At 36.3% G+C, this 23,758-nt stretch overlaps 2 protein-coding genes across 2 annotated transcripts; both read right to left on the bottom strand.

Annotated features, from left to right (window-relative positions):
- Positions 1-229: 229 nt before the first annotated feature.
- LOC128727383 (IDLSRF-like peptide) lies at positions 230-3,101 on the bottom strand. The gene is made up of 4 exons (XM_053821294.1): positions 2,981-3,101; positions 2,759-2,887; positions 2,448-2,646; positions 230-1,938 (listed from the first exon to the last, which is right to left on the bottom strand). Exons 1-4 carry the CDS (start codon positions 3,099-3,101, stop codon positions 1,791-1,793), a joined length of 597 nt encoding a protein of 198 aa, XP_053677269.1. The 3' UTR covers positions 230-1,790.
- Positions 3,102-5,741: 2,640 nt separating this feature from the next.
- On the bottom strand, positions 5,742-23,040 carry LOC128723037 (aryl hydrocarbon receptor protein 1). Its single transcript, XM_053816740.1, is given in 10 exon segments — positions 5,742-7,226; positions 7,411-7,611; positions 7,698-7,945; positions 7,948-8,057; positions 8,126-8,313; positions 8,375-8,584; positions 8,702-8,791; positions 9,811-9,938; positions 10,289-10,479; positions 22,979-23,040. Coding segments are annotated over 10 exon segments (2,913 nt in total).
- Positions 23,041-23,758: the final 718 nt, after the last annotated feature.

The raw sequence follows: 23,758 nt of genomic DNA, 5'->3' as shown, positions 1-23,758 counted from the left end.
GCATATAACTCACGAATATACAGATATACAGATATGATACAGTACAGTATACGGTCATTATTTGTTTCGTGGGATGATGAATAAAATTTTTAATTAGGGAAAAGGTTAGGGGCTAGGTGGACATTTATAGACATATTTTTAATGTAAGTATTTATACCGAAAATTACGTATTGCTAATCTGAAATTGTGATATTACATTAAAAAAATGAAACACATTACACACAACCGCTGACACAAGATACCGGTATATATATATATTTCAGCTCTTCCTTTTCTGAACATCTCATCGATCTCATCATCATAAGCAGGATAGTAAGATGTGTAAGGGTGTCATTCTCCTGGATACAATCAATGGTTATTACATTTTTGAATACGTCGTCACAGTTCTTCCTGATTCATGACGGATTGATTGCCTTGGCATTTTGGCCGTGAAGCGTTTAATTACGTGTATTGCCATGTGAATCTCTGTGAGCTAGTATGGTCGGATGCGTGATTGTGTACAGACAGATTAAGTGTAAAATTCATTTACATTAGAGAGTACAATTTCTCAAAAAATCAGTTCTCTACAACAGCTCGGAAGTGATCGTTGTTATGATGTTATGATTTCATATAAATATTCAAGTCATCGGATTAGCTCTAAAGTTAGGTTTGCTTTGAAATTGTCTTCCGCACGGCCAACACTGCCCTCTAGTGTATTGTTTTTTTATAACATGTTTCCCTGCTTTTCTCGGGGCTGTATACATCTCTCATCGGCCGCATAATATGTGACACGATTCGAAGAGCTTTAATCTACCACCGATTTATCGTTAGCGTATTGCACGACATATAAGGTACATCACTGCGTCGTTATCATCTTTCATATGGTTGATATGTTTGATTTCATTGTGCATTTTTCGTAAGATTCTCTTGTGATAAGGAAACTAGCACACTGATACAAATAACCTCTCGTGTGTTTCGTCTTGATTTGTGTATAAGTGTATAATATATAATATATAAGCATGCACAGGCTCTATAAATATAATGATATGTTTTTTTATGGATCTGTTCTGATTCCCTTTCTCCGATGGGTTGCACTTCGTCTTCGTTTATTTATTTCCTACCATTTTTTGTCACTTTATGACACGCTCGACACATTCGAGTACCTCGAGATGCGCTATTAACATAACTCTGGATAATAGAAGATGAAAAATAAATATTTGTATCTTAACAAACCTAATGGACGTGAATTGATTTGATTGGCTTGAAATGCTCTTTTTTGTGCATTCGCCTCTAATATAACAACCAGTTGCTTTGACATTTTTTTGCTCCAAAACGCTCTGTCGTGCTTTTCAGGTGCATTTAATCTAGTGTATGACATCCTGCTGCTTCATTGAAGCGAGCGTTACAAGTAGAGGCTTAGGTTACGATTGATCATACGTACCATGATTTGTGTCAGGATTTTTCGACTGATGCTACTGCTGTTTGTACAAGAATGGTGTCATACGACCCCTCTGATCAGAGTTGGGGATCAATCAGCAAGCACAATCAGTCGTGTTTATGTTGGAATGGCCGTTTGTTGGATTTGAATCGTTACCACAGGCTCTACGTTGCACAAATTTGGTAACATCAACAGAAGCGTAATGAGCGATTGTCCAGTTCATGTTTAATAGTACCAATTTAAACACATAGTTATGTGCAAAGTAGCTTTAGTAGGTGAAACCGTTTTCCGGAGATCCTAGATAGGAATAAATCTGCGGTGTTAATGGTACAAAATAATAAAAGCTACTGCTATACGGCAGCTCGGACGATACTCAGTCTAGGAAGCCAGTATTGACTAGTTTTTCTAGGAAAAACTTCACGTCGCCCAGCTCTGAGTCTTTGATACCAATGGATTTTAGCATTCCGAGATCTCCGTTTTCCACTGCCATGAAAACAGACCGCAAGTGCTCGAGGTCTGACCTAAAACCAAAAATTCAACGATTGCAGTTAATTGTCTGTTGTTGTTTGTTAAGTTGTCTTATAGAATAATTTATTTTTTACGCCACCATTAAAATATATATAAACAACCGCGTACACCCGGGATAAGGTGCCCTTTCACGGTTCGGAGAAGGAAATGTCTTCCAACCAATGTGAATTTCAGTTTACTTTAAGTTTAGACTTAAGATAATAGTTATAAGCAATACGGCCTGGCCGTCATTAAAGAATAAAAAAAAATAAATAAAATATATATAATACCAAACCACATATATTGACTATAGGACGAATGGCGCATTGAACGATATAACTGAACCGGTTAGATAAATAATGTTCAAGAAAACGTACATTTGATCCCCCAAACCACAAACACAGCAAATTTCAAATTTGTAATTATAATAATGATGTTGCAACTAAATGAAAAGTTGTGTTTTCTTGCTCCTAATATTCGGTGCCAGGAAATAAAAATGAGAAACAAAACTTTATTAACAAACCTCATCAAATGTAATGCCGCTCCAAAATCTTCGATGGTTTGCGATTCACTGAGAGCAATGGCCACCTTTTCTACCCCACCGAGTGGAGCTAATGCGTCACGGGCTTTGCTACCGAAAAGTTTTTCCAAATAGTTAGGACCGTGCGAGGCCAGCAGGCTCTGGAGGAATGATGCCGTTTCTTCTACTGGTGGACGCTTAGCTATTTGAGAAAGCCAATAGAAAAACATTCACAGATTAAGATATTTGTACACATCTCATGTCACTAAAACCGAATCACAGATCACTCAACTAAACGACCAGTGTACATTTACCTGCTGTACAAAGACGCATATCCTCGTCGTACCCGTCCGAACAGTCTGGTGCACCATCGCAGAGGTATTGTATAGAAATACAGTTACCGTCGCCGGGACATTTAAATGGTTCGTAGGGGTGACAAGCTTCTGGTAAACGTAGTAAAATTGATGAAGAAAATTTAAACATTACTTTCTAAAAAAAACGTGCGTATTGAGAGCTGATGGTAGACGCCCACTTACCACTGCGCTTAGAAACAGCTGGTAGGTGACCGTAGAGCCTGCTTAAATCGATTCCCAATATTGCTAAGGGGAACGATGCAAATAGCACATTCCCGAACCACAACCAATTTTTTAGGGCCATGTTTGACGGGCTTTTCTCTTCTTGTAGAAGAGAGTGCAGATATAGTTTTGCAATAAAGGCTTTCCTTATGCACTATGGATTTTCCTGGCACAGTAAAACACTTTTCACGATAGCTAGAAATAAACCCCTACTAGAGAATGGGGGTATTTCGGGAAAATCCCGCTTTTAGTTTGTAAGTGATTCTGCAGGTGCAGTTGTAAAGCAATAAGATACTACGCAAATTTTTAAAAAAACATTTAAACTATGAAGACAGCCTTCAATGGCTACAGGCAACGAAAGCACTGAAGCGCTGTAAACTATTCATTGAATAGAGGATGTTCTTTCTTCGTTATCTCCGACGATTACACGAAGCTAGAATTTTCTTGCAACACAAACGGAAAATGTCAGCGCAAAAGCTCCACCTCGAAAGTGTGGTCCGAATGAACGCCAACGAGGCTACCGAGGCTGAAGTGAATCGTTCTGTTCGACCGTGACCGCCCACGATTATCCCCTCGAAGTTTCGTTCAACGTTGGTCCAGGTGACGGAACTCACTCATAATCCTTAGGAGCTTGCTCCGAACATCATTATAAAATTGCGCATAATATGTAACGATATATGTTCGATGATATTTTTCTACTAAAGCAGCGCCAAAACTACAATGATTAATTTTTTGTTTAACACTAGTAAAATGTGTGGATAATCGGTATGTATGTTGGGAACATGTTTTCGCAAACGAATGCGCAAGCGCCATAAAAAATGAATTTAGAATGTAGCAAAACAAAAGACTGCCCATAGCAAAGAATTTATGATTTGTTAATATGAGACAATCACAAGTTATCTAACAAAGAGTTTGGTCATAAAATTTCAAGCGCTGATTTAAAATAGTCAGAAATGATGAAATTAACCTTTTTTTACTATACCAGCTAATTCCACAGAAGGAATAAAAAAGAACAAAGTTTGGAGATGAGGACTGAAAGCTCCCCGGTTCAGTTTCGCTATGTACTTATTCAATGAACAGAATAGCTCAAAACATATTGTTATAATTTGCGTAAGGTTTGAAACACTAATAATCTTTTATAGTAGTTTTATTTTTTACTCAGTTTTGAATTGGCAATCTTATTATCTCCGTTTTACAAATGGGTGCAAATTTGAAAACGGATGTGTTGTGTTGTAGGAAAAAAACGCTTCCAATCCATAACAAGAAAAGCAATCGGGTTTCACATTGTATGAAGCTTTCACAAAGTTCAACAGGATGGTGACAAAGCTTTCTGAGATTTAAATTCAAACGTGAAGTATTAAGCACCCCTACTATAAACAAGCGCTTGGAGCGCAAATTACTTCGCACTAAGCAAGGCTTTCGGAAAGCGCCCTAGGGTGGTTGTTGATTGTTTGAAACAATAAATTGCGATGTTTTATGCAATTTTATGATTTTATTTCTTTCCGGCATAGAATACTTCAACTATCATTTCTTTGTTGAGTTGTTCTCACATAATTTGGTTTTCGAACAAAGCTTATTTACTTTTAATGATTATTAATTGTTTCTAAACATGTTTATATTGTGTTTTACCTTTTTTAGTACAAAATGATTAATTACAGTTCAATTACAGTAGCATTGTTTTATGTGTGTCGGGTAATATAGGGCATGTTTAAGTGATTCTCTGAATTTTGAAGGGAAAAAACGCGCCCGAATTACAAAAGCGCAATATGCATATCGTTATCGGAAAATTTTCACCACGTTCGCAATAACAATATCGCTCATATGCATTTTAGAAATGGGAAGGTGTGTATAATTGTTTTTTACTGAGAAAGAAAATAGCTGAAAGCTTAACAATCTCCAGCTGCATAAGGGTGTCCTTTCTTGATGATTAGCATTGTAATTTAGCCCGTTCCCGTTTGGTAGCGTCAAAGGAACCTGTCCGATTATTGTACCGCTTGTGTCGGGTGTCACCTATGGAAAAAATGCAAAAGGACCGTTTAGTTATATAAAGATTTATAGCGACACTCGAAGTGAATGATAATGAGCGAAAAGGAAGCCTAACAATTATAAAGCGCTCTCTGAACAACCGATACATACTTTAACGATATATACTAAAAATAAAATTCTACTAAGTGAGCATACAACATAAGATCAAAGGAACTAAATCTTATCACATAAAAACAAGTAATACGAACAAAGAATAAATATACAAATTTAGTAAATAATTTAATGCGATACAATCCAGTCATCAACATTCTTGCATGAACACATGCAAGCAAGGATGAAAAAGAATCAGAGCAAAAACAAATTATTAAAATGATCTGTGTGTGCACTCCTTCTTATGTATGTATGTATGTATGTATGTATGTATGTATGTAGCAATGACAATATTTCATTACAGCAGCCAAATTACAATCGAAGAACTTATTGTGCGTTTTGTTTCAATTCATACCTTAGTCATCATTTAGTGTGGTACTGCTACCGAGCCAATGGGGGCCTAGACTCTAGGTTAACTCTACGAAATGTCGAATGGTCGATAGTGCTGATACTTAGCTGTGCCGGTATCGAGCAGCAGGACTGCACACCGTGGAACGGTGATCATAGATGAATAGTATTAGTTGCGCGGGCTGCATGCGTTAGTAGCAAAACGATAATTAGTATACGATCTAGGCGGGAGTGTGTGTTATGCATCGTCTGTGCAATACCATTTAGTATTGGCGGAAGCGGGTATATTGGTCGGGTCGATCGGAGTAACGGACGATCCATCCGATAACGGCTCAGCTTGATGTTGCTGCGAGTGCTGGTTAGTATGATTAGCAAAACTTTTCGATTGTTTTCCTGCAAACAAGCTGACTCCACCGCTGGGCTGCAGAGGCTTAGCCGTCGTAAGTGCAGTGTGTGTTGTCAACGATTTTGTCACCGCTCGGGGTTTACTATCGATTGCGTCAAGAATCGCTTCGCCAGCGGATTCTGATTGCGGTTCATGAGCAGTCGGATGAGTTTGGCTGGGGTTGTTAGTAGGTGTGTCAGGAGGGTGATGGGAGGACTCCACGGGAATAGCACTCGAGGTGGTAGCATTGCTGTTGTTATTCATGGCTATTGTGGAGGGCTTTGGCAGATTGACGAGTGAAAAGCTTCCCGTGGGGTCGATGTATTCGAACGATGGTGAATCGTTGCTACCTGTGACATGAGGCTCACCATTGCCAGCATTGGCACCGTTACTATAGGACGTACCCCACATGAGAACGGTTTGGCGCTGGGGCTCACAGCGAGCTGGCGACGTGGATGCTGGTGACTTGGTATTGATCAACTTATGTTCTCCCAATGCATCACCATTCCTATGCTGATGTTGTTGATGCTGCTGGGCATGTGAATGCAATTGCTGCATGTTCTGGTGATGCTGGACTGCATGGTGGTGTGTACTTGGCTGTGGATGCTGATGATGATGAGAATGATGATGGGAGCCTGCGTGGTGGTGTTGTGTGCTGTGCGGCCCATGGTGATGATGGGCACTGTGGTGCGAGTGATGATCTATCGAATCTTTGGTCGGCGTGGCGTTACCATCTACCGTACAGCATGGATCGACCAGCTCCTCGGAAGAATGCGGCGACACACTCTTGCCCTGTTGGCACGGGCCTTTAGAGACATGAGGGGATCTTGAATCGGCACTGGGAGCCGCCGGGAAGCCACTGACAAGATATGTGGCTTCACCTGTAGCACATCCACTGGGTGTTTCCTGTTGTTGTGCCGCATCGGTACTAGCCTGGTGCGATTGGATCGGCTCACCGCTTGCAATGTAGCTCTTTGTCCCCTCATGCCACCGCATGGTGTCCTCTTTAGTGATTCCATAACTGTCGTACGGAATAAGCCCGTTAGTAGGTACAAAGGTGGACGCACTAGTGCTGGTATGATACTCTGGATAGTAGCCACTTACACCTTGCAGCCGATACTGGTGGAAAAGATTATCGGGCATCGGGTAAAAGTTCGGCGAATGGACAGGACCAGCCATGTACACGTTGTCCGGTGCAGTGCCGGGAAAGTGTGCTGCTGGTGAGTAAACACTGTTGATGCTGTTCGTATACGCAGCAGCAGCTACAGCAGCGGCTGCTGCGGCCGTACCAGGAGGTCCACCGGGAATGTAATCTACCACCGATACACTAGGAGACACCTGTGACAAAAAAAAACAGAATAAGATTACGTCGATTACAGTTTTCTCGTCATTTGAACGTGCTCGTGGTAGTAAAAATTGGATCAATATAGGAGCAAATCTAACAGCCAATAACATGTACTACACATTATTCTTGTCGGGTATACTCTTAAAAGGACATAGTGCGGTTTTATTATGTTCGTACCTGTTCTACGGAGCACTGGTTGGGAAGTTTACGCTTATGGCGACAAGTGGAGAGAAAGTCGCGCAGCTGTGTTTTATACCGTCGGTTGGCACGTTGTTGCGAGGTCGTTGGAGAGCTAGGCGCACTGGTGTTGTTTGAACTTACGATAAGAGGATCCGATTCGAAATAGGTCGAAGAAATACCAGCATCCAAATAGCTTACCTATTTACCGGAACGAAAGCATTCATGAAAGAAGGAATGGTATTAACCAAAGTGTTTTTCAATCCCAATGTTGTCGATTTCCGTACTTTAAAATCCATTGTACGTTTTCCAAGCAGATCTCGTCCTTCTTCTTCCATCAGCTGGCGATGAGTACAGATTACAAAATCAGGCTTGGAGTTTTTATACACGAGTCGGGAGCTTGTTTGAAGCCATTGCCATGCACCGTCCTTCTTTTGATAACGATACGCTATCATTCCTGACGCGCCAGTCTTTAGCACTGCAATCGCAAATGAATAATTTAGAGTAATAACATGGTTGGTGCCCAAAACTCGTACTCACATTCCTGATGAGCACTGGCTACGTATGCCAGATCATCGTAATGCACCAAATCGTACCCTCCCATATTTGCAAGCTCGGAATCTGAGTATCCGAGAGTGTTTTTGCCTCTGCGAATTCATAAAATAAACACAGATTTAACTGTGGGCTTCATTATTTGTCAACAAATGTTACATACTTGTGATCCATCGAGACTAGCGAAAAATCCAGCTTGTGTTTCGACTTAAACATATTTTCTTTTGGTGGAATTTCTAGTAAGCTAGGCGGTCCAAATGGGGTACAGAACGCGAACAAGGCCAGCGGAGGTTCTTCATTTTTTTTATTTTGTCCGTGTAAAATTTTCACTCGACCTCTTATATCCAAACGCTGTAAGGAAGCAACGAAATGAAAAAAATTGGCCAAGCATATATGAAAGAGTTGTGCGTACCAAAAACCCGGATGTATTATCAAGTAAACATCTAAACCGCACTGTGAAGCTGCGTTCTAGTAGTTTATCCTTCTCAGGCACTAGAGCCTCTGATAGCTGAATGCCAGAGAGGTCCGCTGGTAAGAAGGAATTCCACAATAGTTGTTTTTGCAGCTCCTCTCTATCTTCAGAATGTACCAATTCGTATACGGATTGATGAATGATGTCCGACTTAAACCAAATAAGGAGTCATTCAACGTGCCCAAGAAACAAGGGTATATGGAGAAGAAAAATTCATATTGTCACTGTGCTTAATTTATGATATAATTAACATGTCGTTTAGCTTACCTGATGAAATCCCAAATAGCTTTCTATTGTGTGTGTAGCAAAAAATACTTCTCCTTCGCATGTAAGAATCATTATAAATCCGTTCAATGCCTGTATAAAACCAGATAATAGGAGTAAAATTACTTCATTTTATTAAAAAAAAATTGTACATAATCGATTAATTGTTAAATGATGATTTTGCCGTTTTAAAGATAATTTTGTTTTCTTTATATCGTTAAACCACACAAAAGCTTGAGCTTCACTCCAGCAAATCAGAACATAAATACATTCATAAAAAAGACATTTGATCACAGATAGGATAAACATTTACTTAGGTATACGATTTATGAACACATATTTTCTAAATTCGAAAAAAAATCTGAATGCAAGATGTTAGCACATCAGTTCAAATTTGTTTCCAATCAAATATGCTATTAAATAACGATTACTCAGAAGTTGAAAAGATAAAGGGCAAAGTATAATACTAAGAAACCGGTGTGGTGTTTCATACGTTTCCTCACTTTCGCCTTTCACGACCTGATACTTCTATAATTACAGTATCGAACTAACTCGTCTCGCCGGAAGCCATGGTGGAACTGGTAAATTGTTGGTGTGCCGAAGCTCTTGGATGCTATCATAATTACCATTGCCTGTTTCTATTGTAGAGCGTGAACGAAGCTGTTTTTTGAGGAAAAAGGTGGACGCGAAAAAAGAAAACCACTCAGCGACGTAATATGGACATCTTCTTGGACATTAATATTGACCTTATGATTGCTGTTGATGTGACTTTAGTGAATCAAACTAAGCATGCCATGAATAGCATGAGTGGTACCCCTACGAGCAAAGTTTTGTCTGTTTTTGTTTTCTAAAATACGTTATTGAAATCGTGTTTTTGTTGTAAAAAAAACATGTGACGAACTTGCGCCAATCAAATCACAAGGTTTACAAATTTTAATGAAAAAATATGCACTTATCGTCGAATTAAACTAGTCTCTGGAAATTAAACTGTTTTTCTTAAATCAAACAAGTATCTTGCATATATACGCACTTATTGCGCTAAATATATCATACAACTGCCACGTGGTAGTTAAGCTTACATCTACTAGAACCGACGATTTTGTCATATTTACCTGTAAGAACATGTCGCTATCTACAATAAAACTGTGATCGTAGGATGTAAAATCGCGTGCTCGGTAGCTCTCCTCGGATGCTGGATGCGGTACTAGCCCATTTTCATTCTTTTCTTTATGCATTACAACTGTTCGAAATTAGAAATGTCACAAATTCAATAAATCATTCTATGAAATGGGTAGACATTTTTTTTATTTTCAAAAAAGACATCACTAAGCAAAATTAATTGTACATTACATTTTGAAACATTTTTGGTACGTATAAATTAATTTCAAAAATGTATTTATTATTAATAGATTAGGCAGCATGCTTAATCTATGCTGAAGGCGATTGATATTCAAATCGTTTAATTAGTAAATTAAGAGAAGTAACGAGTGTCGTAAATAAATAGTCAAGGTATTGCGTGATATTTGCCATTCTCAATTGTTGGAAAACGATAAACGTTGGTAATTTTCTTCTCGCTCTATAGGAACTTACCTTGGAAGTAACTTTTTATCCTTAGATAGCTCACCGACAGACGCAGGATGCTAAGTCGATCCAATTTACTTAGTATGTTTTGTTCAAACGGCAATAATGAAGCTAGTAGATCAAGTTCAGCATTCAATCGTTCCCGATGCCGTTTGGAAGGGTTGCTCTTAGTAATACCCTCCTTTGGAGTGGTCTTGATGCTACGAGAGAAACCAACAAGAAGAAACATAAAACAATCGATATCTTTCTTTTTGATACGTTCGACACTGTTATTATATACAAACTAATTATTCATATTCATGGACAAAATGTTGAATATATATATATATATATATATATATATATATATATTATATGTATATATTTATACACACACACACACACACACACACATATATATATATATATATATATATATATATATATATATATATATATATATATATATATATATATATATATATATATATATATATATATATATATATATATATATATATATATATATATATATATATATATATATATATATATATATATATATATATATATATATATATATATACATATATATATACATATATATATATATATATATATACATATATATATATATATATATATATATATATATATATATATATATATATATATATATATATATATACATATATATATATATATATATATATATATATATATATATATATATATATATATATATATATATATATATATAAATCTGTTTACATACGTTGTTTTGTTGGATTTAAATACATTTCTAATCATGGAAACAAAATCTCTCAATCGGAAGTGTGAAGCTTTTATTTCCTACTAACATACAACGATCTGCTGCTACTTTAGGTGGTTTAATTTTTTTCATTATGTTTTTAGGCGTTTCGTATATGTCTGCCGCAAATGAATATTGTACAGTACACGACGATGGCCATCGGAGCTTATGTGTCACAACGTGTAGAACAGATGTATGAGAGTAATTATCAACAGCAGAAGCAGCGTTGAGGTCTGAACGCAAAGAATTGAAAGTCAATAATCATCTGCAAGCCAATGGTCGTCTCAACGAACGCATGGTGTGTGATGTTTTGGTTCTCTTGGCGTCAGAATCACGTTCGTGTAGTTGAAAAAAGTTTCACAAAACAAAGTCAATAAATACATATGTTAGAATCGCACGGAAATTATCTAAATTCTAATTGTTTAAAGACCCATTTTTGTAACAATTTTTATATCGTAGTTTCACGTCAACATTTTACGTTATATGTAATAGCAGATAAAAAAATGTCGTGTTTTAAATTTGTGGCACAGTTTGAGAACGGTATTCATAAAAGGTGGAAGTAATCAATCCTATTTTAACATAAAAATGTTCAATACTTCGACACATATTTTACATTTATAGTGTGACCAAATCGATTGCACATTGTGTCAACTTCGTTCGAATACGATTCAAAATTGAACGAGTTAAGGTAGCTGCCGAAAATCAAATACAAAAAATCTGCACCTTTTATTAAGACTAATGACAAAACAAACTTCAGTCCAACTCCTTTCGCCCGTAATCTTGCAACGGGTTGACCAAGTGAACGGTCAAACAATTAAACCTATATCCATGTCACTCGACAGCTACACACTCAACCTGAAACATATACCATCGGGTTGCAGCACGACGGGAAAAAATGGGATTTTATCGGATTGCAATCGAACCCGTTCATGCTATAACGGATAGAGGTAGAATGCGGTAGCAGGTAAAAATTAAACCAACGGAGTTCGAACGCTCCCGAACGTATCGGAACAAACGTCTTGCAATCGTGTGTAATTCAGAAGACGACATTCGAATAGCATTCAACGTGGAGGTGTTGAATTAATCATAAGCTAAACTGCATTTGTACCCACCGCTGAAGCGACCGCGTGAACAGATCGTGGGGAAGGGTTTATTTAAATTTAATTGCCAAAAAGGGCTGGTTTAGTGTTCTTCTTAACCTTTTGATTTAGTGTATCGCGGTTTATGTATGCAAACATATTCACCCTCTCCGAGTAGATTCGTTTTTAAGAGTGGATATTTTAAGCGTAATGGTGACAGATCAATCGAAATTCCACAAATTCTCACTCAGTTCGAAACAAGATAGCATTTTGTAAAGGTCAAATCGTTTCGTTGTTTTATTGAAGAAAAAAAGAAAATAAAAATTAATGCATTAAGTATCGATAACTGATATCCATTTTTTTACGTGAGAAAACGTTTTTCATTTTATTCTAGTTAAGGGATATGAATTTCGTTGCAGGCTAACTAATAATTATCCACTTTATATTTATACAACTATCTATCCACAATTATATTTATGCAACTATCGACAGATCTTAACATGTTCCTCTATGCAGAAATCATGTCACATGTGTTGCGCGATCAAAACAGCATATACTTTCTAAAGGGTAATTTTTATAATTTATGAATTAAAACGTTAATTTTTATGAATAACAAGTAAAGTACTTTACTATTAGCATATTTTAGTTTCAAGCCATGTTTAATGATATTAGATATTTTAGTAACAATTGCATTAGAAATGAATTATATTTTTTTAACATTCAGACAAATAACATAAAACTCAGTTTAAGTTACTGGTTTAATTGAAGCATGAATGATCATTCAATCAATACAATAGCATAGCTGGCACAAGCTTTGGAATTCGGCGAGAGTTTCATAAGCCACGCAGCATACTTGCCATTATAGAAAAGGGACTTGAAAGGTGCAACGCATCAATATCCCAATTATTTTAAAATGATATTGTAAAATTTGGAACGGCATTGAGATTGGTATCGGAGAACAATTGCCTCACACTGCATGAGCGTTCAACGAGCGTGTTGCATTTGGTACGAAGCCGTTGGCACTAAATCCATCGTAATTATTTTGTTTTAACGACTCGTTCTGCTCATGTGGTTTAAAGGAAAAAATGTTTTATTCATAAATAAAATGCATAAGCGCAATCATATAAAGGTAATGTGCAAAAGAAATAAACCGCCACGTTCATTGTGGCAAAAGAGAAAACTAATGCTGTTTACATCATTTCGCTCTAGTGCTTTCAGTTACATTCATTTCGATAAGAACATACTATCATATTATCCTTATGAAGGAAGCAGATATGAAAGTAATTTTTTGTGCACGTAGTCCTGTCTTACTGCCACCTTGCCGTGCATATTGATAAAGGGCTCTGGCACCTGCAATTCATTAGAAACTTATTGTACATCAGCATTGGGCAGGTGATACGAGATAAACGTTATTCGCAACGAAGCGGTAGGAAACCGATAGTCGCAAATAAATAATTATTTCCGCAACGACAGAAGGCAAGCAAGCGTAAGCTTAACACCGCATAACGAGCAGAATGAAATAAAATTAGCAAACCATACATTCAAACATTTTTGAGCTAATACTGTACGGTTTTGTTTTGCTTTCTAGGTTGTATAATTTTTATTGTACATTGTTTCCATGATCATCAGCAAACCATGCAGGCTTAAAACTCATCAGGGGCAAAATGTTCTCAGCTAGTTTCGTCGTACACAGTTTGCGGTTTTCCTTTCGTAGAGACCCTCTCATGTCAGGCAGCATGTGTCGACGCTTCGACTGGCCTTGCGTTTGTGACGTTCGATCAGACAAATGTCTGCAACCGCTTTTCGCTTGGCAAATGTGCATTGAAACGAAACAAGCCACTTTCGCTCGCAAGACGGTGCACCAGCTTTCGAATATCAACCCGTCGTCTACACAATAAATGCTCAAAATGATAATTATTAAAGTAAAACTGCACCTCAAGCAGCTGCCGTCTGCTACATTCTGTTGGTTGTGTATTACTGTTCTGCTTCCTCCGCGTGTTGAGCCCTAGAAGTGACGTAGGGCCGAACACTTCTTTAAGCATTATATTTTGTTTCAATTTTACAGTTTATATTTTAGAACACTAGTTGAAGTGTATATTAAATAACTTTACGTTTTCAATTCATAACCTGCGAGATTGCTTGTGATAAGAGCTCCTCATTATAGAGGATCGCTGTTACGTGCAAGGAAAGTTATTAAGGATCAATATCAAAAGTTATTCACTTATCAAGTATCATATGACCACAATGTGCTTTATCAACATCATATAGCCTTCCTACGGGGATGGTTGCGGCAAGGAGTGTTTGCACAGTTTACATAAAATGACATTTTCCAAATGTAGTATAGAAATTTCTTTATAACCGTGTCCCTGTATAATGTGCGAATAAAACATCGTAATGAGTCATGAAACTTGTCAACTGGCTGCAAAGTTATATCCACTTGGATCGTAAACTGATGATGTTGCTGAAGATTCTTCGTACGAACACGAGTCGCGCACTAATCAATACATCAATAAATAACATTCGCGAATTCCGAAGAGCATTCTAATGGCCGATTATCACACAACAGCGAATAATTAGTTGCCGGACTAGTTGAGCAAATAAATAAGAAATAAAAACACGTTTAGCGCACGGCTTTCAACATGCATATATTGCAGGCTTCGTTGAAAATATGATATCCTTTTGACGGTATAACAAACGTATGTGCGCTAACAAGCAATTAATAACAGTGTTGGGGTTTTCTTACAAAACTGTCAGTACGGCATCGCGCTGCATGGGTATGTGGATAAGCAGATGAGCAAACAATCCTGCAGGATACCTTCCAGTTTTTTTTCTCGAACTGTTTTACGCGACATTATCTTCCATATCGAAACGTGCAGATAACGCTTTTTTAACCCATCTCAAAGGCCACAGTTTAGCACGTAAGCCGTTATGTTGAAGAATAAACTTAAAAGTATTCTTTTTATTGAACGTAAGCTTAGCATAATCCTTTTAAGAAGCACTCGTGAGCTGCAGCTTTTGGTTCAGTACTGCGACTAAGGGGATATGTGAGTTCCGTTATACGCTGTTTGGCTGCTAATTTCGAGCATTTCCTAGCATGAAGGTCGACGAGGTGAGTGACCCCTGGTAAATTTGTTCCTCCCTCAGCTGCACGTTTTTACGCGTCCAGTTCGCTTTTAATCACACTTTTAGCTTTACCTGTTCACAAAGGTAATTTCCTGACACGGCTCAAACAGGGTGACCGCAGCGTAGTCTCGCCCCTGCTATGCTTCGTTCGCTTCATAATCTCTTACCCTGCACTCGGAATCTAATATCGATTTGGAGCAGTGCACGGGTGAAATATGTATCCACCAGAAAGATATTGCACTATTTGCTTGTGTTTTTATTGCTTTGAAACCATGATTAGGGAAAACAACGAAAAACAGAGCAAGAGCTTTTCGGCATAGGGCATTTTTCCCTCGTTTTGTTTTATTTTTTTGTTTTGCTTTGCTTAGGGTCCATGATGCACGCGTCCTTTTGGTCCTTCACTGCTGGCAGACAAAAGCAGTTGTTTCGTCCTTTGACGATCCCGAAAACCTTCTCGTTGCTCGTTACCGAGGGGAACCGTAAACAGACAGTGGAGAACATGCAAGTAAGTGGATTGCGGTGGTCACCGGAAGAGATAGCGTCGATCCAGCGCCAGTCTCGCTCCAGAAAACAAAGGTTATGAGTCACGCGCGTTTTTAATAACTCACACTCGCCGCCTGACGCAGGACATAGCATTATCCGTGTAGAGGGCGTTTAAAAACTGTTTCTAGCATAGCCAGAAATGAACCAACCCCACACAGCAGGAAGCATATGTTCTCGAATAGGCTTGATTCACACCGGCAGTCCACTGTCCATAGTTAGTTATACTTTGTAATTTTTGCTTGTGGTTTACTGTGGACGGTGGGTATTTTGACTTGATATATTCCCTTAGGAACTGATCCGACGACCGGTGAAAATCGGGGCTTGGTATCGCAGCACTGCAGGTAACTAACGTATGGTCGATATAACAAATTTATCATGGAAACGGGCCACCAGCCCTCGAAGGGAGAAGAGGCACAATAGCAAGCCTTACCCTTGGCGGATGTTAAGACCGCTGTTTATTTGATATCGATAGAAACGTAACCGTAATGGGGAAGCTATTCGATTGGCATGTATCACTTTCCAAATCGAACAAAAGTGCACCGGCACTCTAGCATTGAGATGGTGGCACAAATGAACGGAAAATCGAAATCCATTATCGGAGCACCAAACCGGTATATGTGGCAAGCGGATACATTGAGGATTAACGTTGTGGTTACGCGTGTAATATGTATACATCGGCCAATGACAAACGAAATGACGCAAAACGGTCCTTCCGGAATTCAACCTACCGTTTATCACTGGCTATTTGACTCACGTGGCTTCGATTTGAAAAGGGAAACATTAGAACGACACAACTTCAGACGTTGCAGCCTTTGTTTTTAAAGTGTAGATAAAATCCAATATATGGCAGGCATACAACAGCAGGCCCTCCAACCTTTGTCTATAAAGAGTAGTTAAATCACAACGAAAACCCATTTTGCTAACAACCAACAGGACTGAAAATGATGCTCGTTTTTTTTCATTGTGTCCAAATGCAAGGCATTGAATAATTATCCCTCTGCAAGGCATCGAGCCTCTATTACTTCAAGCCCGTGACAATAGATATATAAAATTTATTTAAGATTAGCTTGATAACTTGCAAGAAGGCATAACACAATTCCAAGGTGCAATAACTGTTAGTACAATACATGAGGAAAGACAAAAATGTAAAACTTCTATCGCATACCATATATATCGTACTATACTAGGTGTTATAACATGACTGATTTTAAAATGTACTCATTTTTTACAAATACTTTCAGACAATTTTCTTAAAATTGAGAGCTCTTGAACAAATTCCGACAATTTTTATTTTATCTTGCATAGTACAGTTGACAAATATTATTAGGGGTAAAATAGACTCTTTTAACCTACGCAACAGACGATGTTGACCTCGATTAATCTTTCGTTTGCACCCTCAATGTTAGAAGCAAAATGAGACCAAATGAATGCCACAGCAAATGAGGAGAATTCTTTACCGTAAAGAATAAGAAACGATCGATTTGTTGGCAGGTATCACAGTGGTTATTTATAATAATGCTGTTTACTATGAAGTAAATACTTAATGATCAAATTAGCTTACCATTAGCTAGATGTCTTTTCTGCGGGATTATGATTACAGTGCACTAAAGTTGTGTATAGCTACAACTTGAACAGGAGACGCTGTGAAGCATTTCAGTAATTTTAAGAAAATGGCAACACAATCTTGAATTGCCTATATTTTAAGAAATACCATCACTCACAATGTTCATTGCAGCAATTAAAAAAATATTCATGCGATCGCCATTGTCTAGATAACGCGAAAAATTGGCGATAACGGTACACAAATGCAGCCAGTCACCGGCAGTGCATAAAAACATATTAAACTGGCGGCCATGCCCTGAATCACACACCATTTCATGAGATCGCGTGCAGCATGTGGGCTTGCGTTTGCTATTGTTAGCGTAGAAGCTAGTTGCTTCGTTACTAACCGAATGTATATGCCCAATAATCTTGATTAAACTTCCCAACAGGGGCAAAATTCATACGATGGTGCATTGAAACATATTGCATTAATGAGCAATATTTTCCACAGAATGCATTATTTATGTAAAATTGTTTCTTCTGAAACGCTTTTTAATTAGTGACTGGTAAAATTGTATGCATCGCTAGTACAAACCGTTCATATAAATCGCCCGAATTTTCTTTACAAACTTGCTTTGTCTAGTGTAATTATCAAACCTTTTTTTATTGTCAACATATTGCTTTTAGTATTATACTACCTTTTTATCTTATACAGCAGAGAATTATTTTGAGTTTCAGCCAATGTTCCTTCGGCAAATAATCAAAAGGAAAAAAAAGATTGAAAATATATATTGCAATTTTTTTACCAACTTTCCAAATAGAAGTGTTTATAAATAAAAGCAGTATTATATTTTTTTTAGCAACGTGAGGCGATTCTGTGCTGTCTACACAGTAGTTGTTTAATTTATGTTAACGAAACGACGAACCGAATTTCCATAAGAAAGAACATGCGAAACAGAGGCTGATGTCGAAAGGATGAAAAGGTAGCCGAAACAGCAGATTCAATGGCACCAAGAACAAATAAACAAATTATAATGAATCTTCGACCTAGGAGTCAAGAATTCCCAAACATGGCGTTGATGATGCTCCCCAACCGGCGATACTTGTATATGCCGATGTTCAGTGCCGCTCGGAGCAAAAATATGAAAAAGTATGAAAATAACGTATCGAGCGGCGATGAGGATCCAACCATGTTCCAGGTGCAATCTCGGTGCGCAAGGGGCGGTATGATAGAGGGCGAAAATTAAACAAACAACATTACTGTTGCTCCACGGCGTCCTGGAGATCATGATGAACGAGTTTTGGCTTAGTAACATTTTATTCCAGTAGTAAGACTTGCATGCTGAATTGGAGTTTTCGCATCACCATCCTTGAAATTCGTTGCGATAAACATGAATCAACAAGGAGCATAAAATTTGACTTGTCATGGGTACACACGAGATCGGATATGCTCGTGGTGTAACTAGCTCCCCGGTGTGTGAGGTATCCTAAAAGGCATTTTTTGCTTCTGATATGCAGTCTACACGTTGGCTGAGGAATTATAAACGGAGAAATCGAAAGCTCACACACAAAAAAAGGCTATCACTATCTAAACGAGTAACGAGGCGGCGCCCCGGGGAATATATTCGCCCCAGAATGAAGCTAAAAGATAAAATTCAGAATTCAACGCACAAAATATTTCATGATCGAAATGAGCACCGATCGATACATCATGGTAACAGTTACTGTGCATTTCATTTCCAAAAACGGATTCGTTTTTTATAGTTGTTGTTGTTGTGCTGCTCCACGGGATATATAAAATGCAGACTGGTCGAGGCGATGCTCTTTGAGAATGAATAACAAATTGTTTTAACACATCTAATATATTCGAGCTGCGGCAGTAAACATAATCACGAAAGAGTTCAGTTCAGCGAGAGTTCATACACGACAAAATTAGTTCTTTGGCATGAAAATGAAAATATTAAAGTTTCATTATGTTAATATTATTAAGCAGTAAATAATAATATAAGTCTGATAATTTGAAAATGTGTTTTGTATATATATATATATATATATATATATATATATATATATATATATATATATATATGTATATATATATATATATATATATATATATATATATATATAAATATATATATATATATATACATATATATATATATATATATATATATATATATATATATATATATATATATATATATATATATATATATATATATATATATATATATATATATATATATATATATATATATATATATATATATATATATATATATATATATATATATATATGTATATATATATAAATATATCTATATATACATATATATATATATATATATATATATATATATATATATATATATATATATATATATATATATATATATATATATATATATATATATATATATATATTTATATATATATATATATATATATATATATATATATATATATATATATATATATATATATATATATATATATATATATATATATTTCTTCATATATTTTTATATATATATATATATATATATATATATATATATATATATATATATATATTTTTTTTTATATATATATATATATATATATATATATATATATATATATATATACATATATATATATATATATATATATATATATATATATATATATATATATATATATATATATCTATATATATATATATATACATCATATATCTATATCTCACTGCATATTTACTTACAAGTGAAAGCTTACATCATTAAACAACTTAGTTCGTTTTTTAAATTACATCTTCTTGAAATTCAATCCAATATTAATGATGGTAAGCAAAACAAGAAATCATCGCACTAATTGACATATAATTCTTCTTTTACTTTTTTTACAATTCCTTCCACAAAGCTCATAAAGAACAATTGAATTGATTGCGACAAATATATTGCATCCATGTGCAAAAATACGCAAATTCAGTGCCGATTAACCTGTTACATAGCATACATTATGCTAACGATAAGGTATTATAAATTGAGTTTTCAATTTAGTATTTACTTTTCCCAAATCCAAAACTAACACCTACCGTTTCGCCAGAAGGGCAACACATGATCATAATATTTTAGCTTTACACTTGCATTTGATAGGGGAAAGATGGAAAGAGATAATGTGAAGAAATGTTTCGCGCAACAAAAATACCGCATAACCGGTTATTGATCGATCAATTGGTGCCCTGAAGCTAAGCCAAGTAAAGAAGCATCTGACTAACTAACACGCTCACACGGTGCATTACCGGCTGTTTTATCACTTGAAAGCTTCTTTAGAGGTGTAGTCAATAAAAACAACTGATTAACTGCTACGGAAGTGTCTGTTAAATTGGTTTCTCATTTGAAAAGGCTTGAGCTGTTCATTAAATATATTGAATTTCAATAGTCAGAAATTATAAGCTTTAACTAAAAACAATAACGAAGTACACAAGAAACAGAATAAGATCGTGTTAAGAAGAAGAACAACACAATCAGAAATTTGCAAATTACATTTAACAAAATTGACCAATTGTACCAATCGTTGATTCTAATTATGAAGATGATTTGATTTGCACACGAACGGTTCATAGGTAACTTTCTGCTTTTACTAGAGATGCAATGTGCAGAGGGAAACCATCATTATACTATTATCATTATAAAGATTTCACTTATGCTCATATAATTGTTCACACTTTTGGTTATAAATTCATCAAAGGATACCAAAGAGCAATAAAAATCTTCAAAACCGTTGTCGAGCAAGTGATTAGCATCGTTAAAATAATAGGACAAAAGTTAAAATATCCATCACTTGCAGTGGTTCTGAAACGTGGGAGAAATTGTGGCAACCATCCAACGGCAACGAGAATTTATTTACTTTCAATTCGGGAGTTCGGTGTACTGAAATCGTGCATCAAGATTTCAATATCAATATATAAAAATATTAAACTTGTTTTTTTATTGAGCTCATGGTGTAAACCAAACGAGAATGATTCATGTAGTGTTGTAATTTATCCTCTATTATTAATCGCCTGTCCATGATAAGCGCAAACACCACTTGAAGGGATTTGGTCAGAAGTCGAAGGATGAAAACGTTGAATTTGCTTTTTCATCTATATTTCCGATAACAATGCTTGAAGTAAGTGTGCTGTTTATTTTATGCTTTCATTAGATGTAAAGATATTTTAAAACCAAATTATGGTGGTTGGGTTAAGTAAACAGGGTGTGCAAGCTTGCAACAACCAAGTAGAGATGCAACCACAAATGAAGTGGAACGCAAACTGATCGGACCTTAAAGCTAGCCGATTAACTTTTTTGTTGATGTTGGTATTTTTTTCATTCTTTATGTTCACTTCACCGCTTTTTTATTAATCTATCGTACTTGAAATCTCGATCCGAAGCTGCATCCTTCTACTGTTTCTTACAGTATGGTCCGATGAAATGACCTAAAACTAGCTTTCTGTTGATATTCTATTTATAAACATCACACATGATTTAGGAGTTCTCGACAAAAAGATTCGAATAGTTCCAAAAAAATGTGATGTATCAGGGGTTTTCCCACCTATTTAGGGATTGTATTTAGCCCAAAAGCAGAGCAATAATAAAAAAGTTTATCTTAAAGTGTTTTATAAGCTAAATTAGCGATTGTTTTAAATGTGAACCTTGCCAACTTTTTCCCGATTCGATAAAATACGCCAAACAGTTAATTGAGGTCTGTTTCGCAGCTTATTTTTATTGCTTTTGCTCAACTTATTATGGATTATGGATATTAGCTTACATAGTTTTATAAGAAACTAAATTCAGCCGAAATGTTCCAAAACAACTTTGTTAAACCAAACTACTCCGTAACAGACAGAATATAAAAATGCTGTTAATCGGAATTTAAACAACTACGTATTCAGTCATGGTTTGTTCGTGTAATGATTATTATTTTTCAAACATCTGCACGAATCGTGGGTCTACTTTAACTTTATTAAACATTTATTCTTTTTGTCCATAAGTAGTTCAACACTTAGACTCAATACAATTAAACTTTACTTGTAATGTCGTAAATTTGGTAGCATGTTCACACAACTTATCATTGCTTAATAACAGGATCCAAGAAAATGAAATACCGTTTGCAACATGCTGCAAACGTCGATGGATGGTTTATTTGCCACGAAGCCATCAACTTTGGCGTTAACATCAGAACAGGATGAATATTTTGCGTATTCCAAGAAACATCTTTTTTGCGGAATGCCGGCAGTCATTACTGTTGCAGTGAAATTTGCATAAATGATCCTCAATTTGGAGCTCCGAAAATTGTTGCCTAAAATAGGGCAAATATTCGAATAACCAATAATTGACGGTGTAGCTCGGCGCAGGGATGTTGATGTGGGCATTTTTCCATTGGAAATACGTTAATATTTTTACACCTGCGCCAGCGAAACACAAAAGAAAATTTTCATGCTTGCTTTTTACGATGAAACCTATTACTTATTTCCACAAGAAGGCATTTGCTTATGTGTTTGCGGTATTTGTATTATTGGTTTACTGTATAACACTGTCAATTACAATTGGCGCATAAAATATATAGCTAGTTTGACGATTATCGTTATGAAACTACCTTTTGCCATTACGACGCCTCCTTTTGGTGGCATAAACTGTTCCCAGCTGGCTCATTTTCATTCCTAGAATGCTACAGGTTTTTGTTTTAAATTGTGGACCGATGAAGATCACAAATTCTCTCCAGATTGCACAATAGATTCTAATGTAGATTTTCACATGGATTCACAAATGAACGTTTATTGGTATTAAACTAACTCGTACACTTTCGGGTTTCACTTGTATTGTTGATTTTTTTCATTGCCAAAATTTTTACATTATAAACTTGCAATAATTTACAACACTCATCACAACACGAACGAAAGGAAACAAATGCGCTATATTCTTTATACTCCACTTCACAATAGTATAATGTTTTGCACAACAAACTTCACTCAGTTAGGTATACGATACCACGACTAGTTTTGTAGAAATTGAGAAAAATCACAGAAATTTTATCGTTTATTAACAATATTACGAAACAACTCTGGACTGACCTGTACGATCTGTCACGGCGAGCAACGTGAAAAATCGACTGAACTGTTTCGAACGCTTCCACATAATGTGGCTGCGAGTAAATAAGCGATGGGCGAAACGATTCGTGCGCGCTGCAATGAACTGACCGCATGAGGCGGTTCTATCGCTTGGAAAAAATAAGCGACAAGAAGCTTTGAACCCGACAAACGTAAGCAAAAAATAATAATAACAACGCTAATAATAATATTGGTGCATAATTCTGCCTTCAGAACGCAGCCATTCGATCCTGTCGTACAAGCTGTGAACGGTTAGCCGTGTAGGCCAA

Source organism: Anopheles nili, chromosome 3, assembly GCF_943737925.1.
Source record: "Anopheles nili chromosome 3, idAnoNiliSN_F5_01, whole genome shotgun sequence".
Classification (NCBI taxonomy): Eukaryota; Metazoa; Arthropoda; class Insecta; order Diptera; family Culicidae; genus Anopheles; species Anopheles nili.
Note: the sequence above shows the minus strand (reverse complement) of the source record. Positions and strands in the feature narration are given on the sequence as shown.